The sequence below is a fragment of the Mobula hypostoma genome, chromosome 7 (assembly GCF_963921235.1).
Source record: "Mobula hypostoma chromosome 7, sMobHyp1.1, whole genome shotgun sequence".
In the NCBI taxonomy this organism is placed as follows: domain Eukaryota; kingdom Metazoa; phylum Chordata; class Chondrichthyes; order Myliobatiformes; family Myliobatidae; genus Mobula; species Mobula hypostoma.
Window position 1 is genome coordinate 21,368,687 of NC_086103.1, and position 21,576 is coordinate 21,390,262.

General features: G+C 39.7%; 1 protein-coding gene across 3 annotated transcripts in view; it reads right to left on the reverse strand.

Annotated features, from left to right (window-relative positions):
* The window catches only part of rbm27 (RNA binding motif protein 27), a 127,598-nt gene that overhangs the window by 33,659 nt on the left and 72,363 nt on the right, over nucleotides 1-21,576 (reverse strand). For all 3 annotated transcript variants that reach the window (XM_063053129.1, XM_063053128.1, XM_063053130.1), the window contains 4 exons: nucleotides 20,731-20,805; nucleotides 17,538-17,708; nucleotides 13,946-14,050; nucleotides 10,366-10,551 (listed from right to left, as the gene is read on the reverse strand). In XM_063053129.1, the coding sequence (XP_062909199.1) occupies nucleotides 10,366-10,551; nucleotides 13,946-14,050; nucleotides 17,538-17,708; nucleotides 20,731-20,805 (537 nt within the window). The remainder of the gene's footprint in view (nucleotides 1-10,365; nucleotides 10,552-13,945; nucleotides 14,051-17,537; nucleotides 17,709-20,730; nucleotides 20,806-21,576) is intronic.

Genomic DNA, 21,576 nt, shown 5'->3' on the forward strand with positions numbered 1-21,576 from the left:
GGAGCTAACTAACCGGACACTACACCGCGCAGACCGAACAAAGGACTCCGGTACGAGCAGGGGTGGCAGGCTCTGTATCTATATCAGCAATGACTGGTGCACCAACCACACTACGGTGGAGAGCTATTGTTCTCCTGTCCTGGAGTATTTACTGCTCCAATGTAGGCCGTTTTATCTGCCTCAGGAGTTTTCCATTGTTATGATCATGGCTGTCTACATCCCCCCGCAAGCTATTGCTAAGCTAGCGTTAGCACAGCTATACTCGGCCATCAGCAAACAGCAGGATGCTCATCTTGACGGTGCCTTCATTATTGCAGGGGATTTTAACCAGGTCAACCTACGATCTGTGCTCCATAAATTCTACCAGCATGTGCAGTGTCCTACCAGGGGATTAAACACTTTGGATCATGTGTACACGAATGTCAAAGACTCATACAGAGCCTCCTCCAGGGACAATCTGATCATCTTTCACTGTTTTTGATGCCAGCATACAGACCACATCCACAAAACTAAACCTGCAATAAAAGCAGTCAAAATATGGCCAGAAGATGCCTCTTTACAACTCCAAGATTGCTTTGGTTTCACCCACTGGGACCTGTTTACACAACAGGCTACCCACGGCACAGAGGTGAATATGGAAGAGTACACATCCACTGTGCTTTTCTACATCAACAGTTGTGTAGACAAAAAAATAAAGATATTCCCAAACCAGAAACCGCGGATGAATAAAGAGATACAAGATCTTTTAAAAGCACGCAATAATTCTTTTAAATCTGGTGATGCCTCAGCATACAGTGTTGCCAGGTCAAACCTGAAAAAAGGCATTAAAAAGGCATAAAAAAGGCCAAAGACATCCACAGGTAACGGGTAGAGGACCACTTTAATAGTGCTAACAATCGGAGCATGTGGCAAGGCATCAGGGCTATTACTGACCACAAGAGTAACCCTGTCTGCCCCCACAGTGATGTCACACTGGCCAATGAACTCAACACCTTCTTTGGCCGGTGTGAAATTAACAACAATGTGAGGAGTGCAAGAATCCCGGCCATAAAGGATGAACAGGTTCTTACACTGAGCACACTTGATGTACAGCGCTCGCTACAGAGGATCAATACACGAAAAGCTGCGGACCCAGATGGGGTTCCAGGACGGGTACTTAAAGACTGTGCTGAACAACTGGCTGATGTATTTACGAGAATTTTCAATCCGTCTCTATCACAGGCAACGGTCCCCAAGTGCCTGAAGTCAGCCATCATAGTGCCTGTCCCGAAGAAAACATACATCAACAATTTGAATGACTATCGTTCGGTTGCCCTCACACCAACAATAATGAAGTGCTTTGAGAGATTGGTCCTCTCCCACAGTAAAGTCACTATCCCTGCTACACTGGACTCACACCAGTTTGCCTATAAAGCAGACAGGTCCACGGAGGATGCCATCTCATTAGCTCTTCACTCTGTCCTGACACACCTGGAGGGAAAGGGCACATATGTGAGGACGTTGTTTGTTGATTATAGCTCTGCTTTTAATACTGTCATCCCCAGCAAGCTCATCTCCAAACTCCACCAGCTAGGCCTCAGCTCATCACTCTGCAAATGGGTCCTGAATTTCTTGTCAGAGCGTTCACAGGCAGTGAGACTGGGCCCTCATCTGTCCTCCACTACTATCTTGAACACTGGTACACCACAAGGTTGTGTATTGAGTCCCATACTCTACTCCCTGTTCACTTACGACTGTGTACCTGCATTTAACACCAATACCATCGTCAAATTCGCAGACAACACAACAGTAATCGGGTTGATCTCCAAGAGACAAATCAGCGTACAGAGCAGAGGTGCAGAACTTAGTGAGCTGGTGCTCAGAGAACAACCTGTCTCTTAATACAGCAAAGACTAAGGAGCTCTCTGCATCTCTGTGTGGTATCTCAGTTGTACAGCAGCTGAAAGGAAAGCACTTCAGCGGGTCGTCTCTAGCGCACAGATCATCGGGACACAGCTCGCAGCCCTGAAGGACAGCTACAGCTCTCGCTACCTAAGGAAAGATACAAGCATCTGTAAGGACAATACACACCCATGCAATCCTCTGTTTGAACTTCTTCCATCTGGCAGACGTTATAAGATTTCCTATGCCCGCACTTCTAGACTGAAAAATAGCTTTTTCCCCAGAGCTATAATTGCTCTGAACCAATTGATCAAGCATCATCCATAAATTTGTTATATTGCTACTTTAATGTTGTTGTTGTTCGTCCATCGTACGTCAATGAGGACCTCGTTATTGACGGCCACCATTATTGATGGTGTCGAGACTAGCGCGTGACTTGGATTTAAGTGAGGGAGAGTTGTGCAGCGTCAACCTCACTTTCTCTTCCCAATTCCCATCTGGATCCAGTGGCAAGACAGAGTCGAGACGGCTGGAGATGGGACTAGGCGCGGTGGATGACCAGGACGTCTTCTGTGTCTTGTCCTGCTCTACACGTTCCACAACGCTTGCAGAGACCGCCTTCTTGACCGTTGGACCTTCCATTGGTCTCGTCCGCTCAATCTGCCGGAGTCTGTCTTCACATGCTGGGATAGACAACTCCCTATCTCACCGAGGGTTTGAGACCCGTCGGCTACCCTCACCTAGTTTAGCCGGCTTGTCGAAGCCGTTGCCCGGGGTGTGGCCGCTGTCTCATGCAAACAGCTACGGGGAGCCACAGGTGAGAGCTGAGTGCCAGGTGCTACTGAGTGCTACTTTAATACTGGTTTTATGGCTGTCATGCACCTGAGTTGCACTTTTGTACTGCTGGACATTGCTTGTACTGGCTGGTTACTTGATTTTATTTATTGTTTATTTATTTTATTTGTTGTTTTATAGCATTGAGTACGAGAGTTGCAAACTCATTTTCGCTGTTTTGGTGCGTGACAAATTGAACTATGCAACGACAATAAAGATATTTCAATTTCAGATTTGTTGGAATTCTTTGAAAAAATAACAGGCGGGATGAGACTAGTCCATGGCTCTAAGCGTTTATTCAGAAGAACAAGGAGGGATCTCATTGAAAGCTACTGAATGTTAAAAGGCCCCAACAGAATGGTTGTCTTCTATGGTGGGAAAGTCTAAGACTAGAGGGCACAATAGAGGCAGTCCATTTAGAGCAGAATTGAGGAGAAATTTCATTAGCCAGAGGCTAGTGAATCTGTTCACAGGAGGCTGTGGAGGCCAGGTCATTGAGTGTGTTTAAGGTGGAGGCTGATTGGTTCTTGATTAGTCAGGATATGAAAGCTTATAGGGAGAAGGCAGGAGAATGAAGTTGTGAGGGAAATGGATCAGTCGTAATGAAATGGCAGAGCAGACTCGATGGGCCAAATAGTTTAAACCTGCTCCTGTGTCTTATGGTCTTAACTTCAGTAGCAACCTTCCATAAGCATAATAGGGGATAAGAGATATTAAATGTAATCAAAGTTCATTGCATGTTTATTCACCAGTAGGTCCCAAGTACACTGTGGCCACTTTATTAGCTATCTCCTATACCTAAGTGGTCGCTGAGTGTATGCTCATCGTCTCCTGCTGCTGTAGCCCATCTAATTCAAGCTTCAACATAGTGTTCTGAGATGTACTTCTGCACACCACTGTTGTGACATATGGTTATTAAATTACTGTCGGCTTCCTGTTAGCTTGAACCAGTCTGGCCATTCTCATCTGATCTCTCTCAATTAACAAGGTCTTTTCACCCACAGAACTGCTACTCACTGTACATTTTCTGTTTTTCATACCATAGTCTGTAAACTCTACAGATTGTTGTGCGTGAAAAATCCCAGGAGATCAGCAGTTTCTGAAATACTCAAGCCACCCTGTCTGGCACCAACAATCATTCCACGGTCAAAGTCACTGAGATCATATCTCTTCCGCATTCAGGTGTTTGGTCTGAACAACACCAGAACCTCGAACACGTCTGCAGGCTTTGATGCACTGAGTTGTTGGCACGATTGGATAATTAGATATGATCAGGTGTGCTGAATAAAGTGGCCATTGAGTCCATGTCGTACACAGGTGTACTGAAGGCAATGGTCTTAAAAATGTTGGGTACAGCGAAAGAAACCAGTGCAATCCTAACTGAAACATTTTAGTATAGCAACAAGACTGGCAATTTCATAGAAATATGGAAAGCTTATAAGATATAACCCTCCCACCAACTACAGAACAAATCCAACCAAATTAAATGGATAAAGCTGTGTTTTCATGCAATATTTACTGACTATAGCCTCCTGCCAGAACAGCCCAGATCTTGACTATATTATAGCTCTTGTGCAAACATAAATAGACAATATATTTTAACAGATCAGGTGAGTGCAAAAGGCCTTTATCTTATGGGAGTGTTTAACCAACTGGTTCATAAGATTGTTATAGCCTTGAGTGGTAGTGGGAATAAGCTCTCATTACCTATTAAATGATCCCAGTAATACGCGTCTAAAAGAGCCTCTGTCAACCAAGTCCAGTTTTTGGCCTTTACGTGCAACTGAGCTACTAAGCCTGGCAGTGCCGTTTCTAATGATAGGAGAAGGGACAAAGGCGGGTTACTGACGCCTTAAACCCAGTTACTTCAGACAGAATGGGGCTCATCAGCCATGATTGGCAGCTCTTCTAGTGGAAGGAAAACTCTGATCACAAACTTCTGCTGCCTCGCGCTGCACCCCCTCATGGTGAAGACTTTGGAAGTAAACCCCAAGAAAAATCTGCTGGAGCCCCTAAGGCAGTCCTACATTGAGTTCAACACTGACTGGCAACTCCTGTGACCGCTCTGGTGCCAAATTATAACACTCTCTACCATTCCCCTGGATTCATTCAGCTGTGTGGAGAGGTCCTGTTATGTGGTAATAGTTTGCTCCCCATGTCGTACTGTCCTGGCTTGCATATGACGTAGACAGCTGGGATGCAACATTCATAGTCGATCACGGCCAACAGAGACCCTTACAACCAACTGCAGCACCAAAGCACTTTAGTATCACTAGTCAATAGGGACTGACGAGAAACTCCCTTATGTTGGAATTACATACAATATATGTAAGTTATGGCTACAGCAAGCTGATATTTTCAACTCGAGTACAAAATGATCTGCATTCTGTGCCTATCCTCAAGTGCTTTCATATTCAGTCCTGATAAAGGGTCTCGACGTATTCAGCTCCATAGATGTTGCCGACCGACTCAGTTCCTCCAGCATTTATGTATATTACATCCCAATAATTTCCCTGCTGTTTGTGCACCCAAGCAGAACCCACACTTTTGTACTGGTACATTTAAAATTTTCTTCTTTCTTTTCACTTACATTGGAATCCAATAGCTCTGGCACGATCATCACAAATAAATAACTTCATAATTAACCAATGAACTGGTTATGCAACTATTGAAGCTGGCTCAACTTCATTAAGTATCAAGAATTACTGTTTTTATGGCGTAATTTTGTTTTGTTAGAATTGTGAGAAGACACAATTCTAATAAAATTCTGCCAACCAAATCCATGCAATGAAGTCAGTGATTCAAAGTGTAAATAAGGAACATCTACATGACAGTCTGGAAATGCCGATGTGGCAAAAATCTGTGTCACATATACCATCTTTAAGCAGTCATTTTGACTTAACCAGGCATAGTGATATAAACACTACAAACAATTGCAATGTTCTTCAGTTTGAGAACACACAAGTGACAATGAGGGGTTGTGATTGCTTGGCTGGAGATGATAGGGGTAAGGGGGACAGGACAGAGAAAGAGGGTAAGTGTTTCAGATTGTTAGTTTCTCCATGAAGACACCAGTTTATAATACAGGCAACACGGACAAAATGCTGGACGAACTCAGCAAGCCAGGCAGTATCTAAGGAAAAGAGTATAGTCAACATTTCCGGCTAAGACCCTTCATCAGAACTGGAGAAAAAAAAAAGATGAGGAGTCAAGTTGGAAGGTGGTGGGAGAGGAGGAAGAAACACAAGGTGATAGGTGGAACTGGAAGAGGGGGAGTAGTGAAGTAAAGAGCTGGGAAGTTGATTAGTGAAAGTGATACAGGGCTGGAGAAGTGGGAATCTGATAGGAGAGGACAGAAGGCCATAAAAGAAAGAAAAGGGGGAGGAGCACAGAGGTGCATTAGCAGAAGCTAGAAAAATCGATGTTCATGCGATCAGGCTACCCAGACGGAATACAAGTTGTTGCTTCTCCAACCTGAGTGTGGCCTCACCGCAATAGCAGGGGATGCCATGGATTGACATATCAGAATGGGAATGGGAAGTGGAATTAAAATGGGTGGCCACTGGGAGACCCACATTTTCTGGCAGACGGAGCGTAGGTGCTTGGCGAAATGGACTCCCAATCCACGTCGAGTCTCATCGGTATACAGGAGGCCACATCAGGAGCACTGAATAAAGTAGAAGACCCCAGTAGACTCACAGGTGAAGTGTCACCTCACCTGGAAGGACTGTTTGGGGCTCTGAATGGTAGTGAGGGAGGAGTGTAGAGGAAGGTATAGCACTTGTTCCTTTTTCCTTCTTCCATGGCTTTCTGTCCTCTCCTATCAGATTCCCTCCTTCTCCAGCCCTGTATCACTTTCACCTATCAAGTTCCCAGTTTACTTTACTATTCCCCTCTCCCAGTTTCACCTAATGTTTCTTCCTTCTCTCCCCCCACCTTCTAACTCAGATGTATCTTTTTTTCTCCAGTCCTGACGAAGGGCCTCAGCCTGAAACATCAATTATACTCTTTTCCATAAATACTGAGTTCCTTCAGCAATTTGTGTGTTGCCTGGATTTCCAGATTCTGCAGATTTTCTTTTGTTTGAGATTATAATAGTTCCTATACAATGATGGTTTTAATGTATTAGATGATTAGATTTTAATGTATTTTGAAGATCTTACCAAAAATACAAAATATTTTAATTGGTGAAAGAGACAAAAGGCCATGGAAGAAAGAAAAAAGGGGGGGGGAGCACCAGAGGGAGGCAATGGGCGGGCAAGGAGATAACATGAGAGAGGGACAAGGGGATGGGAAATGGTGAAGGAGCCATGGCCTTCTGTCTCTTTCACTAATCAGTTTCCTAGCTCTTTGCTTCATACCTCCACCTCCAAGTTTCATCTATCACCTGGTGTTTCTCTCTCCCCCTCCTCCCATCTTTCTAATCTACTCCTCAGCTTTCTTTCTCCAGTCCGGTCAAAGGGTTTCAGCCCGAAACATCGACTGTACTTTTTCTCCATAGATGCTGCCTAGCCTGCTGAGTTCCTCCAGCATCTTGTATGTGTTGCTCAGATTTCCAGCATCTGCAATTTTCTCTTGTTATTGGGAAAGACTCATTGGATCCCTGGGTTGTGGGAATGGAAAAGTGAAATGACCAGTGTTTCACCCCTTGCTGTTGCATGGGAAAGTGCCAAAAGACTGAGTGCAAGGCGTGACAGAAGAATGGTAGGCGCAGGGTGGAAGGGTCGGTTGGGGGGGGGGTAACAAAAGGAGTGAGCTTTTCAAAATGCTGAAACGGAACAGGAGAGGAATGTGGCTGGTGGTGAGATTTCATTGAAGCTGGCAGAGACTGTAATGGCCACTGAATGAAGAAGTTGGTGGGGTGGAATGCAAGGAGCAATGAAACTGTCCTCGCTCTATCCAAAAGGGGCAACAGCATAGGTATGGGAAATAGACAAGATGTAGTCAAGGGCTGTCTATTATGGTAGAGAGCAAACCAGTTTAAGGAGGAAGAAAGGCATTTCAAAGGCACTTGAGCAGAATTACCCATCATCACAGCAAATGTGACAGAGGCCGAATTGTGAGAATTAAAATCCTAAGAGAAGGCTGATTGGGAAGAAGTAAAATCATCAATATGATGTTGTGTCTGTTTACCTAAAACAGATGCTGTTTTCACTACTTTATCAACAACATGCATCAGAAAAGAAAATCATATTTTCAAATGATTCAAATGACAAAATAAGTCAATATCCACACCTGGCACAGAAAGTATGATTGACAATCTTTCAGTCTTCTCAATAATAAATTTCTGGCAAATTTTCAACTACTCCCATCAATTTGAAGTTATTTTTTATTCAAGTATAACGTCACCAAACTATGCAAACCATTCCCAATTAGAGAATAGTTTTCAATGCAAAAATTCAGGAGAGAAGAGTCGAGAGGGAAATCTATTTACAGCAGAGTTCAACATTTCGATTTGAAAGCTGATTGCAATTAGTATGTTGCTTTGATGGCGAATACCGCAATTCCATTCAACATTTGAACTAGATGTGGAATGTAGTTTCCTCATAACCATTAGAATTACCATAGCAATTACATAGTGCAAAACAGTAACATTTATCAAGTGCTTTCTCATATTAATTTCATATTAAATTCACGGTATCAAAAATTGACATTGGGCCACATGAAGTGAAAGTAGAGTAACTGATCATAAACATGGTAATGAGTATGGGCTGAGGGACAGAGGACAAGAATTTAGTCAGTCAGGAAGCCCTATTTGGAAAAGTGCAGATAGTGTTAGAGACATCAAGGAAATTTAGAGAAGGGTGGGGGGGAGGCCATGGTGAAACATGAAAACAAGGGTAAGAATTTTAAAATCAAAGCATGAGCTCTCTGGGAGTCAATGCCGGAAAATCAGAGCATCAGCTCTCTGGGAGTCAATGCCGGTCAGTAGGCACAACAAGAGATCTGGTTCTGATTAGAATATAATGATCTCAACATCCCTAGTATTCTTACTTCCTTCATGAGCCAATTTGACTTTCCTTAAAAGCACTTTCACTAATTGTATCAATGACGTCCACTATTTGCAAGTACACCATTCCCATTGCCAGTTGGATAAGCAAGGTTTCCAATTCAATGCCTTGGTGCCTAGCCTACATTGTCTTTAAGTGCTATTCTGACAAATACACAGAGCAGACTATCAAACAAATTCCATAATTTCAAAAACCTCACTTGGTCATCTCTCATTCTTCACTTTTCAAAATCAAAAGGCTTAGTCAATTTTTCCTTTGAGGTCTTGTTATTCTAGTGGAACCTTTGCCAATGTCCCTCTATCGCTTTTACAATATTCCATCTTGAACTCCACAATACACCAAAAATGGTACAATTAAGATAAGATTTCAGCTGTTGTTAATGGTGCCAATAATTATTTAAATATCTGTGTAGGCCTAAAACACAAGACTTCATAAAATCAAGCAGTTATAGCAATGATGGAAACTAATAGGCCTATCAAGTCCAGGCTGATCACATGTAAGATTAGTTTGCCTAATCCCAGTCTTCCGGTCTCTACACGTGGCCTTGAAATTGTTATATTTTCAAGTAATGCTCAAGCTCTCTTTCAAATACTGCAATAGAATCTGTCTTCATTAATATGGTGGTACATTCTTGATCCTAATAACTTACTGCACAGTAACATCTTTTTTCCCTGTCACCTTGATCATTATCAGCCTATGGTATCTCAATTTCGACACCTCCACTAATGGAAAGAATCTGTCTGTCAACTCTATCATTCCCCTTTGTGATTTTAAATCCATACCTTAAATCTCCTTGCAATCTTCTCTACAGCAAGAAAAAGCCCAGATTCTCCAGTTAACACGCATATTTAAAATCTTTCATCCACAAAAATCATTCTGGTAAAGTCCTACACCTCTCAAGTATGTTTAAACATGGTGCCCAGAACCTGACAGAATACATCAATTGACTAAGGTTCATCATGACCTCTCACCCTTATACTCTCTGTGTCTACGCCACGGCTTTTATAAAATTTATTCTCAATCTGCTGTGTCATTTTGCAACAAGCTATCTACATAAATTCTCAGGTCTATTTTTGTACCCTTTTCAGAGCTGTACCTTTTGGTTTGCATTGACTCTTCTCATTCTTCCTACTAAATATGTAATCCTTTTACATTGCTCAGCATTGAATTTCAGCTGTTACCTATCAACTCATTCCACTCCATAACTTCTTTTGGATTATATCCTACGTACTCTGCTTCCAAACTTGCAGATTTCGAGTGTGCCCAACTCTCTCTATGGGTTGGGAGGGTGTAGGGTAGGTTGGTGTAAGGAATGAGGTTACAGAATGCCTATCAACAACTGCTGCTTAAGTAGGCAATCTTATCCTTGTTGACTTACTTCAATGCTGAAAATAACCATTTCTGAACATTGAAAGGTGGGTCTCGTTTGGAACCCCTTGACAGTTACAGATTGGCAAGTAATCTCCAAAGGACAAGATTTCTGAGATAAGGCACATTTTAAGAATTACAACACACAACTTCCAAATATGTGCTAGTGGACCAGGAGAATTAATGAGTGACAAAGAGGAAAACAAAAAAAAAACAACTAATTTGATGGGAGTCCTCAAATTTAAAGTTTCTTTTTAACATCTAAACTTACCGAAAAATGGGGATTCAATTCATCTTTTTCCTCCTCTGTAAAGCCAAATACTGTTAATGTTTTGGGCCTATGGTCAACCACCATATGCATCTGTGCACCTCTTCCTCTCACACTCCTGCCTCGACCTCTGCCTCGTGTTTGTACAGCCTTGCCACGTCCTCCTGGAAGAATGCCCAATCGTGCAGCCTGAAAGTAGACAATTGATTCATATCAAGAGCAGTACTATTATATACTTCTGGCGCAAACAAAGCCAACTTTTCATACATTTACACTTCACTGCTCACATTGTGTATTCCCAATACAAGTACTAGAACTGATCTGAAATGCTGCCTCTAAAGCCCAATGTTCCAACTTTCAGTCACTTCAGCACAATTAATTCAATGGCACTGGGCTTACACCTTTGTAATGCAGCACCCTATTGAAAGTGGCAGGAGATGAAAGTACAGCAGAGTAAACATGAACAAGTTAGGATATAAACACCTACAATGGTAGTTACATAAGCTTACATACAACATTTTGGACCAGAAGAAATGGTCCAGAAGAGATATATGGAAATTATTACTAATCCACTATTATTACTATTTTTCTTAACAACTAATATCATTATTTAGCCTAATAGAGTAGAATTTCAACTGCCCATAATTATCTATTTAAGTGTCTAATTTCTTTTTATATCATCTTAATGTATACTTAAGGTTGTATAAATAATTATAGTTTTATACATATATAAAGAAATGGAAAAGGTTATACATGTGAAAAAAGTTCATGATACTTGTGAATTCCTTATCCAAATAAAAATTAAAAATTTTTTTAAAAAAGGTACAGCAGAGTAAGTATACCAAGTTGGTCAATGAAATTCAAGAAAGACTGACAGGAAAGACCTAAAATTGGCTCAGTGGTAGTAAGCAAATGTTAATGATCAGCTGAAATTTTTATTTTATGTTCTCCATAATGCTCATTTCTTAGTCCCTGACATTTTGTGTATATATTAATAACTTAAAATCAATGTTGAAGACATGAAAAGGAGGTGACAGAGGATTGGATGGTGTAGAATTGTTGAGGGGAGAGTGAAGAAACTGCAAGGGTAAAGAGACCCTGATGGGAGTTATATACAGACCTCTGAACAGTAGCAAAGATGTGGGCTACAAATTACAATAAGAAATAAAAAATGCAAGTTAAAGGGACAATGTTACGATAGTCATGGAGGATTTCAATATACAGGTAGATTGGGCAAAATCACGTTGATACAGAATCCCAAGAGAGGGAGATTGGAAAATGCTTACAAGATAGCTTTGTAGAGCAGCTTGGGTTGAGTACACTAAGAAATCAGTTATTTTGGATTGAGTTTTGCACAATGAACCAGAATTGATCAGAGCATCAAGGTAAAGGAAGGCTTAGGGGTCAGTGATTATAATATGAGTGATTTCACACTGAAATTTGACAGCAAGAAGCTTAAGTTAGATACATCAGTATTACGGTGGAGTAAAGAGAATTACAGAGGCATGAGAAAGGAACTGGCCAAAGTTGACAGGATGGGGACATTAGCAGGGATGACGGCAGAGCAGCAATGGCTGGAGTTTCTGGGAGCAGTTCAACAGGCTCAGGATAGATACATCCCAAAGAAGTAGAATTAGAAAAGCAGGATGACTCAATGGTGGCCGACAAGAGAAGTCAAAGACAACGTAAAAGCCAAAGAGAGGGCATACAATAGAGCAAATTAGTGGGAATTAGAAGATTGGGAAGCTTTTAAAATCCAACAGAAGGCAACTAAAAATTAATAAAGAAGGAAAGAAGGAATAATGTAAAAGAGGATACCAAAAGTTTCTTCAGATATTTATAGAGTGAAGACAGGTGAGAGCAGATTTCGGACCTCTGGAAAATGATGTTGGAAAGCTAGTAATGGAGGACATGGAAATGGCAGATGAACTGAATATTTTGCATAATAGTATGCCAGAAGTTTGTGAGAGTCAGGTGACAGAAGTGAGTGAAATTGCTATTACTAGGAAGAAGGTACTTGGTAAACTAAAAGGTCTGAAGGTAGATTAAGTCACCTGGACCAGATGGTTTACACCCCAGGCTTCTGAAAGAGGTGGGTAAAGAGATTGTGAAGGCATTAGTAATGAACTTTCAAGAATCACTAGAATGGAAAATTGCAAATGTCACTCCACTCTTCAAGAAGGGAGAGAGGAAGAAGAAAGGAAATGATAGGCCAGTTAGTCTGATGTTGGATTCAATTGTTGAGTAAGAGGTTTTGGGGTACTTGGAGATATATAATAAAATAGGCCAAAGTCAGCACAGTGTCCTTAAGGGAAAATTCCTGACATCCGTTGGAATTTTCTGAGGAAATAACAAGCAGGATAAACAAAGGAGAGTCAATGGATGTTGTGTACTTGGATTGTCAGGAGGCAAAGAGTAGGAATAAAGGGAGCTTTTACTGCTTGGTTGCTAGTGACAAATGGTGTTCCAGAGGGTCTATGTTGGGACTGCTTCTTTTTATGTTATATGTCAATGATTTGGATGACAGAATTGATGGCTTTGTGGTCAAGTTTGCAAATGGTACAACAATAGGTGGAGGGGCAGATAGTACTCAGAAAGGCTACAGAAGGACTTAGATCAGGAGAATGGGCAAAATAGTAGCTGATAGAATATAATGTCTCTCTAAATGAAGAGAAAATTCAAAAATCTGAGGTCCAGAAAGAGACTTGAGAGTCCTCGTGCAGGATTCCCCAAAGGTTAATTTGCAGAATGAGTTGGGGGTGAGGAAGGTAAATGTAATGTTTCCATTCATTTTGAAAGGAAGGAACATAAAAACAAGGAAGTAATGTTGAGGCTTTAAGGCAGTGGTGAGATCTCACTTGTAGTATTGTGAGCATTTTTTTGCCCCTCATCTAAGAAAGGATGTACTGCCATCGGACAGGGTTCAAAGGAGGTTCACAAAAATGACTCTGGGATTGAAAGGATTACCATATGAGGAACATTTGATGGCTCTTGGCTTATACTCACTGTAAATCAGAAGAGTAAGTGGGATCTCACTGAAACCTACCAAATGTTGAAAGGCCTCGATAAAGTGGATGTGGGGAGGATGTTTCCAATGGTGGGGGAGTCTATGACCAAAGGTCACAACCTCAGAATAGAGAAGCATCCTTTTAGAATAGAGATGAGGAGGAATTTCTTTTGCCATAGAGTGCTGAATCTGTGGAATTCGTTGCCACAGGCAGCTGTGGAGGCCAAATCATTCGAGTATATTTAAGGCAGAGGTTGATAATTTTTTTGATTAAGGAATAGGGGAAGAAGGCAGGGGATTGGGGCTGAGAAGGAAATGGATCAGCCATGATGAAATGCTAGAGCCGACTCGATGGGCCAAATGGCTAAAGTCTGCTCCTATATTTTATGGCCTTCTAATACGCAGCTGTGCTATAGATCCCTAACTGTTGGAACCATTTTGAATCCTTCCAAACACTTTTCACATAAGAATTAGGGGTTGTCAACCGCAAAGAAACGGAAGAGTGGAATGGCCTACTCAGTTCATTTTGTAAGATAAATAACTGATTGCTTTTGTCCTACTCTAAGCAAACCTCACCTCCACTTGGAGTTGGTTCAGTTTTTTACGCAAGTCCGTTGTGTCCTCTCCTGAGTTAAGCTTCTTGTGGAAATCCAGTTCTGCATCCAGTAACTCTTTCTGTGCCTAGAGTCAAAAGAAAAGTTAATCATTATAATTAACCTTTTCCAATGAATATATATTTTCCAACCATAAATACCAAAATTAATACAACCCTTTAGATATGCTCTCTAACCTTTAACTCAAAAACATTTCTGAGATCACTGATCTGCTCAAACAAATGCTTGCCCTCCACCTTTGGTATACTGATCCCCAATGAAATCATTACTTCTTTTCATCCAAATTACCTGATTTGGAATTTTGCATGCAGTTTTGGTCACCTACCTACAGGAAAGATGTCAATAAGACTGTTAATTTTTCTGTGCACTTTTCTCAAAGATACTGCCAGGACTTAAGACCCAAGTTATAGGGAAAGATTGAATAGGTTAGGATTTTATTCCCTACAGTGTAGAAGAATGAGGGGAGATTTGATGGAGGAATACAAAATTATGAGGGGTATAGATAAGGATAAATGCAAGCAGGCTTTTTTCTCTGAGGTTGAGTGAGACTCGAACAGAGTGAAGCTTCTTGTGGAAATCTAACTTGGGGACTCAGTCTAACTCAAATCTAACTCAAGATTCAGGGGAGTAAATTTAGGACTGAGATGAGGAGGAACTGCTTTTCCCAAAGAGTGATGAACCTGTGGAATTCTCCGCCCAATGAAGTAATGGAGGCTACTCAGTACATATATTTAAGACAGGGTTGGATAGATTTTTTGCATAGTAGTTGGAATTAAGGGTCATAGGGAAAAGGCAGGTAGTTGGAAATGAGTCCATGGACAGATCAGCCATGATCTTGCTGAATGGCAAAGCTGGTTCAACAGGCCAGATGGCTGACTCCTGCTCCCATTTCTTATGTTCTTACATTTTTCATTCACTATCAGATACCTTGGACCACACAAAAATACTTGAGCCATGCTCTCTTTGCTAAAACTGCCTAATAAATCAGGTTAATTCTAGACTCCAATAATAACCTGTACCTTCTTTCCAACAGCCAAAGCACTTATTAAACCTTGTCCTGTTAGTATGCTCCATCCTAACCTCAAACTACAAGTACAAAGAACTCCTGGAACCTAGTCACTAGATTTGAGATGGATCCACATTTTCTGCCCTTCTTTCCCAACTCTATCAGGACAACTTCTAACACTTCAAATTTGCAGCTTTCTATTGTTTCTCTCCTATCTTGCAGTGTTGTACTACTAGAAGAGATTACCTTCCAGAAATTATGCTGTTAGTTATTCCTTAACTATAGTATCATGTTTTGTGGTAATTCTAGTACCACAACAATAGTGAATCTTAATAGATGTCTTAATTCTTCACAAGGATGTTTCCAATAGTGGGGGAGTATAGGAATCAGAATAGAAGGGTGTCCCTTTAGAACAGAAATGAGGAGGAATTTCTTTAGCCAGAGTGTGGCAAATCTGTGGAATTCGTTGCTACAAACTGCTGTGGAAGCCAGGTCATTGGGTACATTTAAAGAGGAAGTTGGTAGGTTTTTTATTAGTAATGGCATCAAAGGTTATGTGGAAAAGGCAGAAGAATGGGGCTGAGAGAGATAATAAATCAGTCATGATCAAATGGAGGAGCAGGTTCAATGGGTCAAATGGCCTAATTTAGCTCCTGTGTCTTATGGTCTTATTTCACTTGCAGCAGATCAGGAAGAATCAACAAAACATCTTTGTACACCAAGTCTGCTTCATCCAGCTGTGTCTAAGTTATGCTCTCTCAATCAAAAGATACTCAGTTTCCAATCTTCCCCTCTTAATTAATCTAGAGATTTGACTGAATATGGACCGCCTTTTTGACGTGCATATTTTATAACTAGTTTTATTATCAAATTCCTGTAGATCAGAAAATGAAATTATCAACACTAATTCTCTAGAATTAAATAAACTCATATAAATGAGCTTGACTTGAGAAAAGACTTCAGAAACAAAGAACATTGTTTGAATATGACAAGCCATTATTTTTTTCCTAAAATGAGGAACCATAACCTTTCTACCTGTATTAAATCTCAACTCAATCTGGATCTAAATAGGACCGTATTCAACAATCTATTTAATTCTTAACAAGCAGTAATTGCAAAAAATTAAAAATCAGTCAGTTCTATTGTATAAGTAAACAAAGCCATTCATTTCATTTGCTACATACTCATTTTCCATTGTAATCATAACCAGTTCATCTACAAGGTTGTAAAAATATCCTGAGGAACAGGAAAAGATCATAGAACGCTACAGCACAGTACAGGCCCTTCGGCCCACGATATTCTGCAGATCTTTTAATCTACTCCAAGATCTATCTAACCCTTTTCTCCCACATAATCCTCCAGTTTTTTCAGCCATGCGTCCCATCTGAGTGTCTTAAATGTCCCTAATATAGCTGCCTCTACCGCCAGTGTGTGCCATGGATTTACCACTGTCTCTGTTAAAACACCTCTGACATCCCACCTATACTTTCCTCCAATCACTTTAAAAATACGTCCTCTTGTATTAGCCATCGTCACCCTGGGAGAAATAAAACACTGGCAGTCCATTCTATCTATGCTTCTTTTACATCTTATGCAGTTGCTTCTTATTCTCCGTCGCTCCAAAGAGAAAGGCCCAAACTTGCTTGAACTTTCCTAATAAATAAGACATTCTCTCTCATCCAGGCAACATCCTAGTAAATCTCCTCTGCATCCTCTTTAAAGCCCACACATCCTTCCTATAATAAGGTAACCAGAAATGAACAGAATACTCCAAATGTGGAATTCACCAGTGCTTCGTAGAGCTGCAACATCACCATGCAGTGTTGAATTTAATCCCCTGGCTAACAAAGGCCAACACTCCATACACCTTCTTAACCATCCTATCAACGTTCACTGCAACTCTGAGGGATCTAGGAAAGTCAACCCCAAGATCCTTCTGTTCCTCCACTCTAAGAACCCCACCATTAACCTTCTACTTTGCCTTCAGTCTTGACCTTACAGAGTGCATCTGTCACACTTTAGATTTAACTCCATTTCCCACTTCTCAGCCTAGATCCACATCCTGTCAATGTCCTGTTGCAACCTATAATAAACTTCTACACTATGCACAACTCCACCAACTTTCATGTTATCTGCAGACTTACTAAATCACCCTTGCACTTCCTCCTTATCCAACTCAATTACACTGATTTCTTTAATAATTTCTCAGAAAACTTATTTCACAACAATTATTCTTCTAATGAAATAAATTTCACCTGGCTTTTTATTATTAACATTACTTTTTAAAAACAAGGCACTAGTAAATGATAAACACAAAAGACTCTGCAGATGCTGGAAATTCAGAACACCACACACAAAATGCTGGAGGAACTCAACAGGTCAGGCAACATCTATGGAAATGAACAAACAGCCGATACTTTAGGGCAAGACCCTTCATCTGGATTGGAAGTTTACTTATTTCCATAGATGCTGCCTGACCTGCTGAGTTCCTCCAGCATTTTGCGCCTGTTGCATTATAAATGATGCATTAAAAGAATTGGAGACTAACATCAGATTTAGATTTTGGTTGTGATGGAACTGTTGGCGATGATGCGGATGTAGCTTTTAATTCATCTCGCAGTTGTGATATTCTTCCTGTTAAGTCTTTAATGGTTTTCATAATTTTGGCTCTTTCCTCTGTTTTCATATTTTTATTCTTTTCCAACTTGCAAATTAATACCTGTAAAAGAAATTAAAAACAAATATTTCTCAATTTGAACCAAATATTGTAAAATTAATAGACACATCTGCAAAATTAAACTCTTCTACACATTAACCATACAAAACTTTCTCATAAATTTGGCTCAAAAACAAACTGAAGTAAAAAAAAAATGAGGAGGTCTATCAGCAATGAGTAGGGCAAATGGTAGCACAGTGGTTAGTGCAATGCTTTACAGGGTTCAATTCTTCCTGCTATCTAAAGGAGTTTGTACATTCTCTGGTGACCACTTGGGTTTCCTCCCATATTCCAAAGATATACAGGTTAGGGATATTAAGTTGTGAGCATGCCAAGTTTGCACTGAAAGCATACGACACTTGCGTGCTACCTCCAGCACATCATTGAAGTGTGTGACTCAAACAACACATTTCACTGTTTCGATGTTACAATGTACATGTGACAAATAAAGCTAATCTTAATCTTAAATGCAGTAAAACTACACGGGGAAAACTGCCTTTTTTGTCTCAAGCCTACAACAACTTGCATTCTTCTGAACAATGGTTTTCTTGCAAAACTCATATTTAATTTCACTCATAATTTCCTTAGTGGACTTTTAATTTGGATGAATCATGTATAGTTAACCTGTAAGTACAGCAAGTAATTTGCAAGGCTAATGATATGCAGACCTTTATTGCAAAGTGGTTTTAGTAAGAAAGATGCAATTATATGTGACCTCTATACCTAGAGAACTGGAGGCAGTTTTGTTTTTTCCTGACCCAAGAAGATCATGCCTGCTTTTACCTGAGATTGAGAGGGCTGCCTTATGATTAGAAATCTGTTGAGTATGACTATATTGCAGGTATTTATAAGAACAAATTAAACAAAAAAAAATTGCCTGAGACGCAATCATAGTAGATAATCTGAGTTCAATGATTTTAGCTGGATAGCCTGGAATTATATTTAAAATATGGGATCAGACACTTAGAACTGAGATTAAAAACAAATAATCTTCATGAAATTGTAGAGATTATATGACAGAGAAGAATGAAGCTCATTCTGCAGAGTTAATAGAAAGAGTTGCCCAACCTAATCCATCTTCCAGGATTTGAGTTCTTAAAGCAAATATTCCAGTTTCATTAGAACTACACAACACCGGTTTTAATAAATCACATTCGGGAAATATGCCCTTGCTATACTTTAATCGCTCAGAATCTGACACATCTCTAAGGTCTATCCTTAGCTTCCCCCGTTTCAAAACAGTGCTTGGCTTATCCAAATGTTTCTCATTATCAAAATCATTTGGTTCTTGCAACTTGTTTTCATAAATTTGCTCTCTAGTCTCTCCAGTCCATTCACAATTTTCTTATATGATGGCTAAATCTGCACACACTAGCCAAAGTGTGGAAAAACCAGTGTTGCATACAACTGCAGCATAACCCTCTTGCTTTGCCTTGGCTAATGAAGAAAAACTACCCTCATACCCTGTTAACCACCTAATAAAAAGATGAGGCTCTGAATATATTAGATAATGAATGGATGTTCCAATTGGTGGAGGAGTCAAGGACTAAAAGTCACAAGTCTCATAGTGACATTGAGGAAAACAGGTCTTTTTCATAGTGTGCAGTCAAAAAACTGAAAACACTGCCTCTGCAGATATGGTGAAGACAGATTCCATTTTGCCTTTCCGAAAAGGATAAATAATTGCTGAGGAAAATTTTTGCAAAGCCGCAGAAAAGACAAGGAGGATTGAACTAATGAGCTGTTCTGGCAGTGATCCAGCACAAATACAGTAGGCTGAATGGCTACCTCTTGTGTTAAATCAGAATCGGGTTTAATGTCATTGACATACATTGTGAAATTTGTTGCCTTGCAGCAGCAGTATAATGCAGTACATAAAGGTTAAATACCTGTTCTACTGCTTTTATAGATTGGTGGACATAGATTCCTTACTGCATTGTTCCTCCTACATTAAAAATTTCACTTGCTTTATTGAACCTGTCCAAATGAATTACCTTATGCTTTTAAGAACTACATTTCACTATATTATTTAATTCATCTATAAGTTTATAATTATTTACAATGATTTAGTTAACATGGCTGTAGATGTTCAGTGGTCCAGTGGGTAGGGGAAGCTGTATCAAATTTAAAATGGGGGAGGATAAATATTTGATCGTACAGGGAATAGAGGATACAAAGAAATGGTATAAGAAAGGACCCGAGGCCAAGGTAGATCAGCCACAATCATATTAAATGATGGAACAGACTAGAAGGACTTGATCCCTGCCTTCTGCTTCTATTTCCATGTGTTCTTGTGATCGAATATATTCAAGAGATAGTTCGCCTATTAGTAACAAGTAATGAAATCTTGTGCCATTTATAAAACAAAATAAAACATCATATTGTTTATATATTAAAATATTTGTTTCATTATATTCTTAAGGGAAGGAAATCTACCATCCTCATACTATCCATCCTGTAGGAGACTCTATCCCTATGAACATGCAAATTCTTAACTGTCCTGAGAGAATAGGCCTAGAAAACTACTCAGATAGTCAGATAGGGATGGTAAATAAAATGCTGGTTTTGCCAGTCACGTTCATAATTTATACACACAGGAAAGGAATGTAAAGTTTATTTGAATGCTGTGAACAGTTGAAGGGGTAATATTGTCTCATTATTCGTCCCATTTCTTCGCAGAAGTGCTCTCTGAAAGTCAATAAATATTTACACATCCACCCATCATCTTTGGTTTGGCGCCAAATTTTGCTTGAACAAACCTCTCAGAATGATTTACCAAGGACTAGTGTTACTTGTCTACTTTCAAACTATTTAAATTTAATTATTTATCATACTGCCTTTCATGCTTCCAATTATTTCAGATGATTCCACTTTAACAATGTTCAAGGATATTCAGCCAGAAGTTCACTTAACACAAATTTGTGGAAACATGCCTTGCTGTCATGCTTCAGTACACAACAGAAAGAACAGGTGATTAGTCTGTGATGCAACTAAAAAACAGAGGATTTGAGAAATGTATTCTCACCTTCTGGCACTCAATTTGTTTCTCCAGCATCTCTTGTTTCTTCTTCCTCATATCCTGCTGCAATTTTAAAGCTTCCTAAAATTAAAAATGGGTATTTTTATTTTAACAATTATACTTCAAACAATGTTCCTATTACTTAAAATGACATGATTATGAACACACTTATAAATTGAAATATTCATATCTATGTCTGGAAATAATACCTGGAAAAATTAGCAGAAAATCAAGGAACACATTATAACAGGACAACTTTAAACTCATAACATAGCATTTAAATATTCTGACATATTCCAGAGTCATTCTCTTCCCTTTTATGGGCAAAAATCTACATTGTCTAGGAAAATTTATAACACTATTCAAAATATTTCATGTAAGATAAAGAAATAGAAATCTTATGAAAAGGGCAGTTGGTCACACAAATTTTATTTTAGATTTATAAATATCCCTTCACTTTTCCACGAAATTTTATATTTTAAAAAACTTCCAAACTTCTACTCCACCGAGAACATTACAACCTTGCCTTTGATCTTAGAATTAGGCTCCAATTGCATTCTTCCTCAATGTCATTATACAATGGATAGTCAGATCCATTTATTTAGTTGAAGCATAATTTCTGCATTCTTGTATCCTATCTTTCAGAAAACTATTACAGGAAATCTGACTGATCAGATCATCCAGTGTAAGCATAGATTTTAGTGGATCAATAACTTTCTTCCATGTCCCAGGAGGAAAACACTAAAATAAGGACCAATTTCCCATGCCTTGTTATTTGTCTTCCGCACTATTTATTTACTTATGTTGTAACTTGTAGTATTTTTTACATCCTGTACCGTCCTGGTGCTGTAA